Source organism: Procambarus clarkii, chromosome 40 (assembly GCF_040958095.1).
Source record: "Procambarus clarkii isolate CNS0578487 chromosome 40, FALCON_Pclarkii_2.0, whole genome shotgun sequence".
NCBI lineage: Eukaryota > Metazoa > Arthropoda > Malacostraca > Decapoda > Cambaridae > Procambarus > Procambarus clarkii.
This window is the reverse complement of record NC_091189.1, coordinates 9,889,654-9,907,950: the sequence shown is the minus strand read 5'-3', so window position 1 is coordinate 9,907,950 and position 18,297 is coordinate 9,889,654. Positions and strand designations below refer to the sequence as shown.

At 38.0% G+C, this 18,297-nt stretch overlaps 1 protein-coding gene across 3 annotated transcripts; it reads right to left on the bottom strand.

Annotated features, from left to right (window-relative positions):
* Positions 1–1,957: 1,957 nt before the first annotated feature.
* LOC123757884 (venom protease) lies at positions 1,958–16,812 on the bottom strand. Of its 3 annotated transcripts, XM_069338672.1 has the most exons (11): positions 16,568–16,630; positions 13,408–13,457; positions 11,553–11,609; positions 9,160–9,291; positions 8,272–8,371; positions 7,845–8,019; positions 6,559–6,701; positions 5,076–5,236; positions 4,245–4,340; positions 3,332–3,486; positions 1,958–3,072 (listed from the first exon to the last, which is right to left on the bottom strand). In XM_069338672.1, the coding sequence occupies exons 2-11, from the start codon at positions 13,439–13,441 to the stop codon at positions 2,914–2,916; spliced, it is 1,212 nt and encodes a 403-aa protein (XP_069194773.1). In that variant the 5' UTR covers positions 13,442–13,457; positions 16,568–16,630; the 3' UTR covers positions 1,958–2,913. The 3 variants fall into 3 exon arrangements, with proteins under 3 accessions (XP_069194773.1, XP_045597756.2, XP_045597758.2); XM_045741800.2 differs by lacking the exon at positions 13,408–13,457 and having other exon boundaries at positions 16,568–16,812; XM_045741802.2 differs by lacking the exons at positions 13,408–13,457; positions 16,568–16,630 and adding an exon at positions 13,280–13,376.
* Between the last annotated feature and the right edge of the window lie 1,485 nt (positions 16,813–18,297).

Below are 18,297 nucleotides of genomic sequence, written 5' to 3'. Positions count from 1 at the left end.
TACCAGAGAACCAGGAATGAGTACGTCAGGGTGAGAAGAGAAGCAGAGAAAAATTTTGAAAATGATATAGCAAACAAAGCCAAGACTGAACCAAAGCTACTCCACAGTCACATCAGAAGGAAAACAACAGTGAAAGAACTGGTACTGAAACTTAGAACAGGCGAGGACAGGTATACAGAGAATGACAGAGAGGTGTGTGAGGAACTCAACAAGAGGTTCCAGGAGGTCTTCACAATAGAACAGGGTGAGGTCACTGTGCTAGGAGAAAGGGAGGTAAACCAGGCGGCCTTGGAGGAGTTCGAAATTACGAGAGAGGAGGTCAAGAGACACCTGCTGGATCTGGATGTTAGAAAGGCTGTTGGTCCAGATGGGATCTCACCATGGGTACTGAAAGAGTGTGCAGAGGCACTTTGCTTGCCACTCTCCATAGTGTATAGTAAGTCACTAGAGACAGGAGACCTACCAGAAATATGGAAGACGGCGAATGTGGTCCCAATATACAAAAAGGGCGACAGACAAGAGGCACTGAACTACAGGCCAGTGTCCTTGACTTGTATACCATGCAAGGTGATGGAGAAAATCGTGAGAAAAAACCTGGTAACACATCTGGAGAGAAGGGACTTCGTGACAAATCGCCAACATGGATTCAGGGAGGGTAAATCTTGCCTTACAGGCTTGATAGAATTCTACGATCAGGTGACACAGATTAAGCAAGAAAGAGAGGGCTGGGCGGACTGCATTTTCTTGGATTGTCGGAAAGCCTTTGACACAGTACCGCATAAGAGGCTGGTACATAAGCTGGAGAGACAGGCAGGTGTAGCTGGTAAGGTGCTCCAGTGGATAAGGGAGTATCTAAGCAATAGGAAGCAGAGAGTTACGGTGAGGGGTGAGACCTCCGATTGGCGTGAAGTCACCAGTGGAGTCCCACAGGGCTCTGTACTCGGTCCTATCTTGTTTCTGATATATGTAAATGATCTCCCGGAGGGTATCGATTCATTTCTCTCAATGTTTGCGGACGATGCTAAAATTATGAGAAGGATTAAAACAGAAGAGGACTGTTTGAGGCTTCAAGAAGACCTAGACAAGCTGAAGGAATGGTCGAACAAATGGTTGTTAGAGTTTAACCCAACCAAATGTAATGTAATGAAGATAGGTGTAGGGAGCAGGAGGCCAGATACAAGGTATCATCTGGGAGAGGAAATTCTTCAGGAGTCAGAGAAGGAAAAAGACTTGGGGGTTGATATCACGCCAGACCTGTCTCCTGCAGCACATATCAAGCGGATAACATCAGCGGCATATGCCAGGCTGGCCAACATACGAACGGCATTCAGAAACTTGTGTAAAGAATCATTCAGAACTTTGTATACCACATATGTCAGGCCAATCCTGGAGTATGCAGCCCCAGCATGGAGTCCATATCTAGTCAAGGATAAGACTAAACTGGAAAAGGTTCAAAGGTTTGCCACCAGACTAGTACCCGAGCTGAGAGGTATGAGCTACGAGGAGAGACTACGGGAATTAAACCTCACTTCGCTGGAAGACAGAAGAGTTAGGGGGGACATGATCACCACATTCAAGATTCTGAAGGGGATTGATAGGGTAGATAAAGACAGTCTATTTAACACAAGGGGAACACGCACAAGGGGACACAGGTGGAAACTGAGTGCCCAAATGAGCCACAGAGATATTAGAAAGAACTTTTTTAGTGTCAGAGTGGTTGACAAATGGAATGCATTAGGGGGTGATGTGGTGGAGGCTGACTCCATACACAGTTTCAAGTGTAGATATGACAGAGCCCGATAGGCTCAGGAATCTGTACACCTGTTGATTGACGGTTGAGAGGCGGGACCAAAGAGCCAGAGCTCAACCCCCGCAAACACAACTAAGTGAGTACAACTAGGTGAGTACTGGTTTGGGATGCTGGGATCTCATTTGCAAGGGATTCAAATGATATAACTTGTAGAGTTTTTTATTTATTTAATGATACATCCCTTGAGCTCACTGCACTCCCATCTGTGATGAAAGGAACAGATATATACACACCAAGATTTACACAAATGCATTAAGATTTGTAGAGATAATGCCCACAAGTAACAGAAAACATGAAAGATAAATAGTTATAACTATTTATCTTTCAAGTTAAATAAGGGATAACTAATGAGATTTGCAAGCTCTGAAACTAATTGGAGATGCATTCTTATTTCATGGTAGAATATAATGCACCATACAATTTCCATATATATATATATATATATGGTTCACATTTACTATATTAACTTTAAGACAGATTCATTATTGATAACTATGCACCATAAATTACTGGGATCTGCGTTCCCATCCTTTACCTCTTGTCTTGAAAACCCAGTGATGTTTGGTCTTATTCTCTGCTAGTGTGATAGGCTTCTATGCCCTGCTTCTTCTCTGTAGTGCATATATAGCTTAAACAGGATTATTAACAAAAATTCATTTAACGATATTAGTAAAGTAATAATAAAAGACTAGTTTTGGTTTTATGGCAATCTTCTAGTGACACCACATACTGCAAAACCAGTATTATTACCTGACGATACGAGTTCTGTCTTTTAAAATTTTTTTGTCGAGTCTACATTTTAATTGTGTTTATTTTATCTACATCTCTCTTTTTTCTTTGATTTCTTTGATTTATTCGCTTTGAGAAGCGAGTAAATTCGCACCCATTAAATATGTACTTATGTGTTCCATTGTTTACTTAGTATTTCCCCTTTCTTCCTTACCTACCTCCCTATACTAAAATATAATTTTCTCTCTTTTAGAATTATACCTAATTAAGCGATGGACGAGAAAACATAAATACGCATCAATTACATAATGTACATTAACCACAAGAACAACGAGATTGTAGTTGTGGCATCTACAATAACAACGTTCCGTGTACTATTGTGCATTTCTAACGATCCAGTCGAGGAAGGAGGAGACGCGTGTGTAGACTCCGGGGAACTCTGGTCGAGCACACCCGACACCGAAGGACACGATGCCCACTACGTAGTACTTGCCATTGGCACCCCTGTAGTTGAGAGGTCCTCCGCTGTCACCCTGAGGAGAGATATGAATGGTCAGTAAGAACCGCTGATGAAGGAGGTCAAATACTGAGGGTTTGGTGGCCACAAAGATGCTTAAATGATACTGTTCGGTGGAGGGCAACAGAGGAAATATTTTTGTATATTTGACACTGTGCACGATAGTATTCAACTGCACATACGGACAAAACTCATAGGAAATGCATCAACTGATCAAATTTCCTTTCTGTCACCTAATATGCATTCCAAAAGAGACTTAGACTTGAGGTACTTACACTACACGAGTCCTGGGTGCCGGAGCCGGCGCACAGGTGCCTCTGGTCCACCACAGGCTTGTCTCCCTGAACTGCCTGGTAGGAGGTGCTGCAGGTGCGGGTGTCCACCACCGGCACCTTTGCCTCCATGGGCACATCAGAGAGTGTTCTGCTCTCTGCACAAGGAGATACGTGTACAAAATTTAAAACAAAAGCAAAAAAGTGATGAAACCCCATTAAAATATTTTGTTATTGGAAGTGAGGAAGGGTTGTGAGTACAGACACAAACTTCTATCTACTTTCTTATTTGAGATGTGGTGGGATTGTATGTCTTTAATGATCAGCAGGGTATATACACCTAGCTGCACCCTATTTGCTTGTATATATATATACATTGATAGCTTGTTTTAGCCCTGAACTATGATGAGGACTGATGTATACCTGCTGGTCTTTCAGTAAGCTCGTGTCACCGTCGTAATAACCCTCTACAGCACAGGTCTCAATCTTCTTTTTTTAAACTGTGGCACACTGAGCAAGGTGCTGAAGTTGTTAAGACACCATCATTTTTTAAAGAGAGACTTTATATGTATAAATAAACGGGTTTAAGATTGTGTTAAATGTCTAATAGCCAAAATTGTAATCATAGTGTTATTTTGTAAGTAAAGTTGATCACGGATTTTAAAAGATTGCTGTCATTTATTCCTGTTATTTTTTATCTTCCCTCAAACTCCTGCGGCACACGTCTGGACCATTCGCGGCACACTAGTGTACTTGGACACTAGTCAAAGTACATATATAGTGTGTATTTTAGTGTGTATTAGTGATATATATTAGTGTATTTTTTAGTGTGCCGGGACACTAGTGTGTTGGGACAGTAGTGTCCCAGCACAGTGACCGAGACCTTCAAAAAGAAATAAAGGGCATGAAAACTCACCAAAAGTTGTCCTCCCCCAGCCTACGATAGTAAGGCGGCTTCCTTCGAAATTGTTGTTGCGCTCGTTGAAGGGAAGACACGCTGGGGCGATCTTATCTGGAGGGAGATGGAGGCGGTTACGAGGGACCACAAGAGGTCTGACTTATTACAGCTGGAGTCGCCTACTTGATATATTATGTACAAACAAAGCTTTAGTCAATTGTTAATGTTATGTAAACATTGAGGAATCTTCCAAACACAACTACACCGTAGACACAAAAAAGCACATCTGAATGTTAAAATTCTGGTCAATAATCTATTGTGATGGCCTTAAAAATAGCCCTCCTGCCGTTGATAGCTTCTAGCCTAAGCCCAACAACAAACAAAAAACTTGTTTGCTTCACGTGCTCTTAATACTGTACTAGATTTTATTTCAACATTTTTGTTATTAACACATTTAGGTACATCTGCATTTGTTCAAGTTCAAGTTCAAGTTTGTGCAACTACCCTAGACTATATGAAGGGTAGTACAGCGTGTGTCCAAAAACTAGCTACGTGATGCTAAAAATCCCCATTACCGAGGCATGTGATCAGTAATTCTTTCAACATACTGTTGTTGTTGATTGAGATGAGACGACGATCGAGGGATGAGGATGCGTCCATTTTCAACATACTGTGATGTTTCAAATATCGAAACAAGTACCAACGTAAACAAATCCATATCTTCTAATTCCCTTCTATGAATTCTACTTTTTCAGCCCATTAATGGCACGAACTTTTGTAGATTGAATAACTTTATATATTCTCAAGCCACTGCTGGTGAGCATAATAACAACTACGAATTACACTCACCAATAAACTGGACGTCGCGGTCCATAATGAGCAGCATGATGTCATTTTCCTTGGTCCTTCGGTTGTATCCACCGTCGATGCGGCTGGCGATCCTGAAGTCTTGCGGAGCTGCGTCGTCGTTTGATCGGGTCAGGCTGAATTCCCCGAGCCGTATATCTTCCCTGTAACACAATACTCAGGGTAAGACTTGTAGGGCCTTACGATAACCAATATGTAACATAACAATGTGCCCTGAGCGGAGACACTGTGGTGATAGGAACTAACTAACTACACAGAAGGATAAACGATTGCAAGAGTGTTATACTAATTAAATGAATTAACAAGAATTTCATTGTAAAATAGCATGTTGAAGTAACTTTGACAAGTGTGCGGTAAAGATTTTATTGTTATATAAAATAAATAACAAATATTATAACGATATTTTTTATTTATTACTTAACTGGCTAAGTGAGTAGGGACGGTGCGTTCTGCAGCTAAGAGTCTGAGTGACTCAAGACTGTTATACTAGTCAAGATTACCACCAACGAACTGCTACAAAATGGCCTTTGCAAGAATTATCAAGGACAGTGGTTCTTAACGTTAACTGTAGCTCGCACCCTTTTATCTCTCAAATTTGACGTTCTTCCACAGATTTATATGTTTCTCCGATGATGGAGTCCAGACGCTCTTTCCAAAAAGACACATAGAGGGGGCGGGGGGGGGGGGGGGAGATATTACAGGAGTGTCACAGGCCAGTCGGGGTTGGCCCTAGTGCCACACTTTGAGAAATATTAGAATCTATAGAGACGCCTTGGGATTTTCTGAAATCTGAAATGAATTCGGAGATTTTTCCCGTAGGGTTTTGATCCTTACACCTTCAGTTTACCCGCTCATTTTCATTGTTTACTCGAAAATGACGAGCGTGATTTCATCATTCTCGTCATTTGATTCGGGTTACTGAATCTAATATTATTATATTTTCTGAGAAAGTGACAGAGAGAGAGAGAGAGAGAGAGAGAGAGAGAGAGAGAGAGAGAGAGAGAGAGAGAGAGAGAGAGAGAGAGAGAGAGAGAGAGAGAGAGAGAGAGAGAGAGAGAGAGAGAGAGAGAGAGAGAAAATACAAAACTTTTTCCGGCTTGTCCAAATTCAATAGTACTAAATTCTACTTTCTAATTGTCCAGTACTATATAAACAGAAGGACGGGCTGGATTTATCATTTAATATTGTCATTAATTTTTCCTGTATAACTAATGAACGTGAAAATTTGTAAACTTAGTCAACTATTACTGTACCACCATTTCAGAATAAAGTTTATGAACTTGATTCTGAAATTATCAAAAGAAAGCACTAGTATGGCTATATACTCTTTGTAGTCAAAGCATATGGAGGCAGCAGTTGTTTTATAACAAAAAATATGAATACCCAATTTAGAATTTTGTGATTTTTATATATAAAATATTATTATTATTATTGTTATTATTATTATTATTATTAATATACTCACGGGTCTCTCTTGCCAGGCTCGTTAAAGCAGTGGGCAGCCGTAAGCACGTGGTGCTGGGTGATGAGAGTGCCACCACAGTCGGTACGGAAGGAGCCGTCTGCTTGCCGAAACCCTATGGCCGCCAGCCACGGCCAACGCCCAGGCTGTGTAAGTGCACTAAATTAACCAAAGCACATTACCTCCACGATAAATATTATTAGAAAAAGAGGCAATAAAGGAAGAAAATGAGAAATGTTCTATCTGTAGAAGCCATTGTACAGTAGATACAAATTAATTAACACAAATAAGGTGATAAGCTATTTACAGATAGGCTACGCTCCTCTAAAACCACTAATATGGAATTTGCAGAGCTTTACAATTCAACAGAAAAGTCAGTATTAATGTACTTTAAACTAATGGATATATTCTAGTTTATATGTAGGCTAGGCTTTCACGTAATTACAATACAACAGTAGTAGTATTGTAATTACCTGAAGCCGAGCCTACATATAAACTAGAATATATCCACAACGGGCTCACCATAGCCCGTGCTGCTTGAACGTTTTTGTTCCTAGTAGCTGAATCTAAAACAACAATAACTACCATTAGTGATAAGGAGAATTGATATAGTATCAGATGGTATCAGATGGAGTTGTATTTTAGACAGTACGCATTGAATTATCAACAGAACGGTTCATAGGTAAATATGATATAATACTACAGATGCAAAACTGTAATAATAGTAATAATTGGGTGGGTACCATAATGAGGAAGTGATGTGCGTTTTTTTACTTGATTTTGCAATAAAGAAAATGTTTTAGAATTCTTTACTCCGTTAGGGAGTTTAATAATGTATTTTAGGTTCCTTTATTGGCATAGCACGTTTGAATACCTTGAAACTTGGAAGGGTAAAGAAATATTTCCTATATGATGTTTATGGGCTCTATCACATCCCTCTAGAGAAGAATTACTAGTTAGGATTAGTATTGCAGTAAAGGGTTCTGTAAGTGTAAAGATCACAAGTTAATGGATGGAGTGTGTCAATGTTTATCATGTTCCGAAATCTGAACAAATGATCTGCATACTGTCGATACAGAATTTGCTATAGTTCTGATTGTTGAGTTTTGTTAGGAAATGGTGGGTTTCAGGTATAGATAACGGTAGATGAATCAATTGATAATATTTTAAAGATTTCAGATTTATGTCTCTCATGAGGCCTTAACATTTCAATGTGTGATGGTAAAAGAAATATTTGCAAATAATATATCCAAAAACCTTTCAATATTGAATACATAATGTGAACGTACATATTCAATTATGTCGCCTCCGACAACCCTATCTCCGGAGGGAGTACCACAGACACTCTCCGATGGAATGATGTTCTTGATGGGAGCTGGGCGCCCAGGAGGGATGGGAGCTGGGCGCCCAGGAGAGCCTGGTCTCCCTGGAGCGCAACACACGTACACTGTCCTCGGCAAGAATCTGATGGCGGGAACATAAATGAGTATCCTGAGTAGAGAGAGCTTATAACAAGTAAAATATTACAAAGGATTTGTAAATAACACGAACTTAATAACAAAGGTCATTACAGTATTTACAGCACTGGACTGTCATGCTATGAGATTTATTTTATATTAAATCTTTATAATAATACTGCATCTTCAAGTACAAAATAGCAGAATTCAGTATTAAATGGTTTCACGAGAACAAAATTGGACACGACGATGATCTTACCTGCATATGCGACGCCTGAGGAACTGGAGGACTTGTGGCTGACTGATCTGACCAAAGAGGTCAGCGTAACTCCGACACTGACTCAGTGGTCCACAAGTGCCTGTAACCATTCAAAATAACAGTACAATAATGAACAATTATTTCAGAGATAAAAACACATGACCATACTATATTAGGAAACATTACATCACACCCAAATTATCTCCAAATACACAATAGGAAGTGCTCAATTATTAATTGCTGTGTAATAGTGTTTAAATCTTATGTTTTATTTGGGAACCCACTTTTAGGGGAAATAAAATCATTTCGTGTGTGTGAAACCGACCCGGCCAGGATTCGAACCCATGCCGTCCAGGATCACCCCTAAACGTACACAGCACCGTGACCACCGCACCAATGATCGTCTAGTAATGATCGTAGTGAGCACTCAACCTACATAAGTTCAGCCACCAAAATCTATCTCATAAGATATTAAGACATCGCCCTCACAAAAGTTCTAAACAAAGGGCTATAACCTAACAGTCACAACATTCAAAACTGTCTCAACAAACAGGTTAGCTATAATGAATTTCCTAGTGCATAACATCCAGCATAACTACATCCGAGGAGAAGAGTCTCTTGAATAGTCGTTCCACTACACCTTGCCAAACATTTGGATACAACATTACACCCAAGCCATGTAACTTGTTCTTGCTCTCCTTAAGTCTGCCGAAGTTGTGAAAACTTTATTTGCATTTTATCTTGATTCTCCTCCTTCCCTGACACTCATCTACGCTACCAAAGACTGTCAGTTACCGTCAGTGACAGTCCTTCCCTCACACTCATCTACTCTACCAAAGACAGTCAGTTACAAGACTCAAGCCTAAAGAAGTTCAATAAAGTACGTACCTCCCTGTCCCTCGGGGGTTCTGCAGCCGTTGGCAAAGTTAGAGGTAAGAAAGTTAAAGTTCTGGCGGTTTTCCACTGATAGTACATTGTTGAGCTTACTGTCAACGTCCTTGGGCTCACCGGGGAATGTAACTGTGAATTATAAAACGAGAAAACGTGTTAAAATTGTGTTGGTAAAATAATTCAAACGGCATATGGATGGATTGTACCTGGATGGGGTTGTAGGAGTTCTTCCAGTCTCCAAGCCCGGTCCTGAGCCAGGCTTTACTTGTGAGAGCTTGGTCCACCAGGCTGTTGCTTGCAGAGACCCACAGGCCCACATATCCACCACAGCCCGGTTGGTCCGGCACTTCTTTAAGAAAACTAACCAGTTTTCTCTTGACGACCATGTTTGTTCCGGCAATATTCCTTATGCTCGCTGGGAGGATGATGAACAACAGTGGATTTTTTATGTTTATACAGTGTTCTCTGGTTGTGCCTATGGCACCCCTGCTCTTCGTTGATTCTATTCTGCATTTTCATCCATATCGTTCACTTCAGTATGTTTAGTTTAGTTCATTTATTATGCACCCCATACCCATCTTGTGGGCGGTAGTGGAAAGGGTTACAGAGGCACATAATGGGCTCAGGGACTGAACCCCACAATTCATTTAGCTAAGCAAGTTACAATCTTGATGAGCTAGTTACAAAATTCAATATAAGTCATCACATCAACAATGGGTTCGAGATCGACCTCAAGTACAGGTTCTAAATTAAGCAACTGACATATGTGGAGAGCTAGTGTCAAAATTTATATGTTTGTCCTGAACACCGCCCCCCATCCAGTGGACAGCGGTGGATAGGTTACAATCACTTAGTTACTACCTACAGTTAGCAAACTGGGGATATTTGGCTAAAATTTCTGGTAGCAGATCATTTTGAATGAAATATTGACACATCGCTGGAACATTGGTTATAGAATTGTCTCTAAATTCACGTATCTTTTCGCACTCCATCACATAGTGACGGAGGGTGTGCGAATAATTTTGTTGACACAGTTTACATTTGGTCAGGTCTACATTAGCAGATAATGAGAATTCCCAGAGATACTTGTAACCGAGTCTAAGCCGAGCAGTAGTAACATCTAGAAGTCCGCTGATTTTATTGGATGATCCAGATTTGGGACCTGGCTCTCCAGTATTTTCCACATGTATATTATTTGTGAAGCTCTGAAATTAAGTTATTTTCAGAGTAATTCACATTGAATCAGATGTTGCCTATTTTCCAAGATAAAAGTGTTATTATTTTATATCATCAGCGTGTTTGAAACCATTTGCCCATTTTCTTAAATTAATTCTTTTCTCCGCATCCCTAAAAAAATGTTTGATGAGAATGGGCTGAATAAAATTTAAGCTTAGGATAAAGTTCTGAGGCAAGGAGCCATTCAGTGCTGAATATGGTATAATGATTATAAATCCATGAGAATAATTTGTGGTAAATATTATTTAAAGAAATTCATTGCTGGATTTATTCTAAGGATCTCATTTTTGTTATTATTTTATAATTTGTTTACGTGCTTGAATATACCTTTGCCAATCTATATCCATAAGAGATAATGTCTGCTTGTCTGTCTGTTCAAGGTCAGAGGCCAATCGTTTAATTGGGGACTAACTTAAACCAACTTTGTAAGGGAAATGGTCTCAGGTACAGGATCGGACATAGGCTGGTAGGGGTCGGTTAACTTAAATAATTTAAGAGATATTAGCATTTATAGACACTTGTATGCAATTTTCTTGGAGTCAAGTATGAAATATTTGGCGTGTTTCCCATAGAGTTTCCACTGCTTCCTAATGATACATTTTTTTGAGACAAGTGGAAGAGGGAAGAAGTGGGGGGCAGGTGAGGAAGGAAGGGACGAACTGGGTGATGAGGTGTGAATATGAAGTGAAGAGGGTAAACAAAAGGTGGAAGAGAGGGGGGGATACCATGATATATATATATATATATATATATATATATATATATATATATATATATATATATATATATATATATATATATATATATATATATATATATATATATATATATATATATATATATAACTAAGAACTCTAATTGACCCGGCCACAGACAGACAGACAGACAGACAGCAGGATGGAGGGAGTGACAGGAAAGGGGGATGTGGGAAGAGGAGGAACAAAATACAGTTCCAATTAAAAATCCGCATTTAAAACTAGTTAAATATGTGAGTAAAGTAGCATAAGAATTCAGATAGGCTGAAATATTTTGAAGTAATTTTAATAGACATGCAATTGCTATGTGTGAAAAAATAAAAGCGCTATTACTATTCATATATGACTCACTATTTCTAAAATGTTATCATGCGGTTATAAAGGAGCCATTATACCTACTTTGTGCCTGGGCCGTCGCGAGGAAGAGCACCACACATCCAAGCAATTTCATTTTTTCTGAAAAATATATTAATTCTGTTAAAATATGCACATCATTATTTTTTTAGTTTTATATTTTATCTAATTGTTTTAATGAGAAATATGTATATTTTATCATAGAACGTAAACCAGCACGTGAGAAACTAAAGATAATTATATTGTAAACTATATAATTACTATATAATAATAATATAAACTATACTGTATAATATATTTGTAATTCTATAATTACTATATTGTAATGATAACTGTAAATTTTTCACATTCGTTACCGTATTTAAATCATTCTATTACACTTGGAAGGCAGTGGAAGGCTTCACGTAAAAAATGTACGTAAAAATGCTTATAGAATTGTACCTGCAGGGTAGAGCCTCATCTCTTAGACCTCGCCTTTCATGCTGTCGGTCACCAAGTGCAATTATTCCTACGTTCCATTTTTATATTACACCTGCTTTTAAAACTAAAATTTGGTAGCTTCATACTGCTTCGTCTAACACATCACACCTATTCACTTCTCATAATTAAAGAATACTTTCTTAAATATCTATGACATCTGTGTGTCTTGTTGGTACAATCATGCCCCTGTGCTTTTTCTAATTATTTTTCTAACATTTCATCTTTGTTTACCATGTTGATTTCTCAAGAGCCTTTATGTAGTGATCAAGTTTAGTCTTGCTCTGTCCCTCCAGTGTTAGGCGGTCATGCTCAGGCTGCAGCATTTCATCATATTCCTCTCAGCTCAAGGATCAGCATTGTTACAAATCCCCGGGAGATATTCTTTTTTATATTCGTGTTTCATTGGATGAATTTAACACATAATCGTTTCATATTCAATTATTGGTATCACATACGTAGTGTATACGGCTCAGAAGACTTTCTTGTCGAAATACATGAATGATATCCAGATATTCACTTGCTTGAATAAGGTGCTTCTGCTGCTGTGTGTGAGCGTGTGTGTGTCTGTGAGTGTGTGTGTGAGTGTGTGCGAGTGTGTGCGTGTGTGTGTTTTACCTAAGTGTAGTTACAGGATGAGAGCTACGCTCGTGGTGTCCCGTCTTCCCAGCACTCTTTGTCATATAACGCTTTGAAACTACTGACAGTCTTGGCCTCCACCACCTTCTCACCTAACTTGTTCCAACCGTCTACCACTCTGTTTGCGAAAGTAAATTTTCTTATATTTCTTCGGCATCTGTGTTTAGCTAGTTTAAATCTATGACCTCTTGTTCTTAAAGTTCCAGGTCTCAGGAAATCTTCCCTATCGATTTTATCAATTCCTGTTACTATTTTGTATGTAGTGATCATATCACCTCTTTTTCTTCTGTCTTCTAGTTTTGGCATATTTAATGCCTCTAACCTCTCCTCGTAGCTCTTGCCCTTCAGTTTTCGGAGCCAGTTAGTAGTGTGTCTTTGCACCTTTTCCAGTTTGTTAATGTGTTTCTTAAGATATGGGCACCACACAACCGCTGCATATTCTAGCTTTGGCCTAACAAAAGTCGTGAACAATTTCTTTAGTATATCGCCATCCATGTATTTAAAAGCAATTCTGAAGTTAGAAAGCGTGTGAGTGTGTGTGTGAGTGTGTGTCTGCGTGTGTGTGTGATAGCAAGAACACTGACAAAATTTCGTACATATTGTAAATTAAAGTTCCCCTAAAATAATGCACAATACAAAGTTCAGGTTTCTCATACATTATTTCAACTTGTTACACGAGATAGCATTTGCCGAGGTACCCAACACTTCCCAAGTGAACATCAGAGCCCACGTCTTCTCCACATACGATCTTCATCACTGTATCAACTTTACTCTTACCGCTTACCATCCCTGGCCCTTGGGGTTTCCCCAGAATCCATGATCCATTGGGATTTTCTGTCAAGAAAATAGATTGTGACTGAATCTTGGGAGAGTTATAAGACTTGGAACTTAGCTACCGATATGGACAAAAAACAATCGTTGCTTAAGACAGGGCCTAGAAGATGCAACCTTCTTTTGGGTCAAATGAGGAAGCCGTGGAAAGTGTGGCCGAATTTCGTTTAACGATGTCTGATAGCATAGTGAACAGACTTTCGAATTTATATATACATGTATATATAGATTTATAAACTTTCCTAAATTGTTAAATTTATTATTCTAAAAATGCATTGACGTTATAAAACATACATCAAATGAAGAATTATTGTCACACTATACATTAATAGGTTATATGCCTGCCTTGCTTTATTTTACAAGGTAATTAACTCATCTTGCGAACACCCATACATTCGAAGTGTCGCCCACACATGTAAAAATGATCCCTACAAATAATGGTAGCAGTGGTTCTTCTGAACTAAAAATGAACGTTGGCTGACCACGGAAGATTCCGGGAACTTTTTGTGATGTAATAATTGTGTGCACCATGTTCTCTTGTCTCAGTTACGCAAGCACTTACGAACCTGTACATCTTTTCTCAATCTTTGGCGGCTCTGTTTACAATTATTAAAGAGTGAATGCGCTCCGAAGCACCAGGAGACTGTTTTTAACAATAACAACAGTTGATTGGGAAGTTTTCATGCTTATAAACTGTTTGATAAACGTAACCAAAGCCGTCAAAGATTGAGGAAAGATGTACACGTTCGTAAGTACTTGTGTAAGTGCTTCGTGAATCCGGAAGCTAGCAGAAGGAGCGAAGTTCAGCATGTTGTTGACGCTTAACAGAAAAGAATCGATGCTATTTCCACAAATTTTAAAAACCTCTTATGGCAAAGCCTTGTTTTGAACTAACATAAGCAGGTACTCTGAACACTTGACTACCATGTACAATATGCACCGGACTTAATACTGGAACTAGAAGGACATGTAATTACTTAAATAATGAAAATAAAACTCTAACATTTAAATATACTGTATGCTAGGCTTTAGTCTCAACCTGATATTAAGGTTTCACCGGCGTTCAAGGATATGGTCCGGGGAATGCCCGGTGTGAAGGCCTTGGACGCTGGTACCACAGAACTTCCCACCGAGCTGACGTGATGCCTGGTCTGGGAAACACGTCTTGTCGGTATAATTATAACACAAGACCTCTGTGACCGATACTTCCCGGCTTCTTAACCTTAAGCATATCTAATCCGTCCATAAACTAAGCGGTGTAATGCCTTGTAACTAAGATATTATAAAATAAAAATATCAATACATAGAACATTTATGCTCTAAATTTCCTAAAAGTTGAGAACAAATAAAACAATGAAACGGCGAATTTAGTGATATACAGATAGGAATTTATAATTCGTGAAATATGTTTGTTAATCAACAAGATATCCATAATTATATAATGTATATGTCTTTTATAACTATGGAAATATGCAACACATTAAGTATTATATATATATATATATATATATATATATATATATATATATATATATATATATATATATATATATATATGACTCAGACCACGAAGGAAAATTGAAACGGAATTTCCTTAAGTACTTTCGTATATTAATATATCTTCAGAAGGAGTCTTGTCGGATGTATATGTATACAGGATGTATATTAATACATCTTCACTCCTTCTGAAGATGTATTAATGTACGAAAGTACTTAAGGAAATTCCGTTTCAATTTTCCTCCGTGGTCTGACTCTGTCACATTTTTAATCACGTGTTTATTTTCGTGAATTACATACACACACACACACACTATATATATATATATATATATATATATATATATATATATATATATATATATATATATATATATATATATATATATATATATATATATATATATATATATATATATTATTTTATACTGTTATAAGCCTTCGGAGAACTAACACCATTTCTAAAAATGAAATTAAGCAAATAATGACGTCAAAGGAATTTCTCTTAAACCAGAAGGGCCTGTTTCATTCAAAACCGGCAAAACTACTGAGGTGATTCACTTCATGAACCTAACAAGTATCTCAACAGTTTCAAATGCATAATACAAATTTATACAAATTAAATGAAAAAAAACAGATGCTATTAAGAAAAGTTATTGCGAATTCTGGGTTGCATGTCTTAGCACTAGTCTCTAGGCTCACCAGTCATGGTTGCCGCAAGAATATATACACACCTGTCACCAAGAAAGATAATGAAAATCTTGCTTTTCTCAAAGTTGTCACACTCGAAACAACTGCCTCCTCCAGCGAGAATTTAAGACTCGCGAGCACTGTGTCTACATCGACGGCTCAGTCCAATCTTTTACTGGACGGACTGCAGCAGCATGTAGGTTTTATAGAAATATTATTTGCACAAAGACTGTCAGTATCAGGTTAAACAACTGGCTGACCTCCACACAAGCAGAACTAGCAGCATAGTATCCCTTTGTCTAGTATTTCTCACAGTATGAACTGAGTGAAAATTTATTGGAAATGCATATACTGTGTTGATGAAATTTATAATCCGTCCCCCAGCCTAGTGTTCCAAACCATATAACAGTCCAGCTCTTTCAGTTAATATGGTAATATAACCACAGCTTGGACTGAGAGCCCTTACTCGCTGGTAGCTGTGGCTGCGTATAACGTACACTCTCTCTCCTGGAGAGTAACTCAACTGGTTTTTCAAGAGTGCCATCTGCCACTGTTGTTTTTACTCTTAATCTTTACAAATTGATCATTTCTTTCTTAACTATTATATTTAAGAGTGGTGGCTTCAGTATTTTTATATTTCAATGTTGAGCATCGGATTATATTTTTATTTTACACTTAAAAAATTAAAAAATATATATATTTTTATGCCCCTGCCTAATACTGTGAGGATGAAACATTATCTGAGGGTAATCAAAACCAATTTTCCGGAAAGACACCTATTAAAACCATTTTATAAATAACACAATAATTAACATCTTGTCGCAAATGCTTATAATTTTACATAGTTCCTTCGACTCTAATAAAACGTATGTATTCACTACACTCTTCAAGATTATAAAACTCTACTAATTAACCGAAATACATACCGTTGAAGATATCCTCAGCTTGTGACTTAAGTCTCCTTACGCGCACGGAGACAGACTGGCAAGAAAGACGCAGGTGTCTCGTTCTTAACCTTGCTTCATAGTTGCCAAGTTCTCAATACTGGGAATACCATTCTTAGGTTGCCAGTTTCTCAGTTCAGTGAGTTCCATACTGTGACCCTTCACTTCCCATCACTCTCCAGTCGTATAAACAAATGCAAGAGGATTTCCGAACTCTTTTTAGAGTGCTTCATTTACCGGATACAAATAAGAACAAATTATGTTACAACTTCAGACAAAAAATTAGGCTACACTTTTTCCAAAACCATATATTTACATAACCTCACATATTCGTTGACACCTATGGTGCAATTCTTTTTAAGTACAGACACAAAAATCTTTTAGTTCAAACGCATATTCTATAACGTGAACTACGTACATGGTGCAATCTATGGTACCATTATATACTACTCGGTAAACATGTTAATTAATGTAATGTTATGTTTGAGTAAATCTAAAATAAATGAGGTGTCCAACATAAGCTGTGACGCCTTGGCGACTCCGACACCAAACATGACGTCCTCGCCACCACCAAGACAACGCCACAATATAACAGGGGAGACCCCGTTTCCGGGCATTGATAATAAGTTTTAAACAGCGTCTCTGATTGACAGAATGTGAATTTCCTGTTAAAACTGCTGCTTAGTATTTATCCAAATAAAAAAATATTCTTTGAATAAATCGTATTAGATATATTTCCATAATTCTACAAAAGAGATATGTAAAAATGCTTCAAGTATTGAAGGTATATCGAAAAGGAGAAACGTGTATTGTTCTACAATACACAAAGACACTTAGGTTTTACTCTGTGTCCATAAGATCCTAAAATGAGGCACCATTTATTCAAATAATCCGGTTAATTAACAATTAAAATATCAAATCCATGTTAACAGTATTTTCAGAATCCCCCTATTGTAATACCGACTGCTGGCAAGTTTTTATTCAGAATTGAGAAAACAAGATGACAGGAGATTCAAGCTCAAATTGCACAATTCCTACCACCAATTCCTTTAAAATATGAAAATAAAATAAAATAAAATAAAACTATCCACAGCCTATGTCACAAAATTGGATTTTGTATACGATCGCAGGATTATATTAATAAATTTTAATATTTGCATACTATGATGGCTCTTTTTTTTACTTATGAAGTTGTCATATAATTTTTCATATTGAAGAAGCACAATTGTCGACACAAAGGCGTCTCTACTCGATATTAACCTGGAACTAGTAAACCTGTTTGCTGTTCCTGGGGGAAATCCCGGTAACAGCTCACTTCATATGGTAGATATCAGATCCAAGTGTTCAGAAGTAGAAAATTGTCTTCTCTCTGCAAGGCTGTGTATTTGAGTGTTTAAGAAGCTATGTGCGTATTCTTAGTATGTATGTGGGTTTACGAGGAGCTATGTCTAGGCCTAGAGCCCCTGTCTCATGACTGTATTTTATCCTAGTTTCATTGGAAGCTGTGACTAGTAATTGCTTCCACCACCTCTGACTAAAGTTCATTCCGCTGTTTACCACACTTACTACATACAAGTACATATTTCCTTACATTTCTCTGCTCCTTCTATGTTTCCATTTTCCACTTGCGCCGCCTGTTGTTTTGATTCCCTTTACTTCAAATTCAGTCTCTATTCATTTCGTCTTTTCACTTCATTATCTTGTAAGTTTGT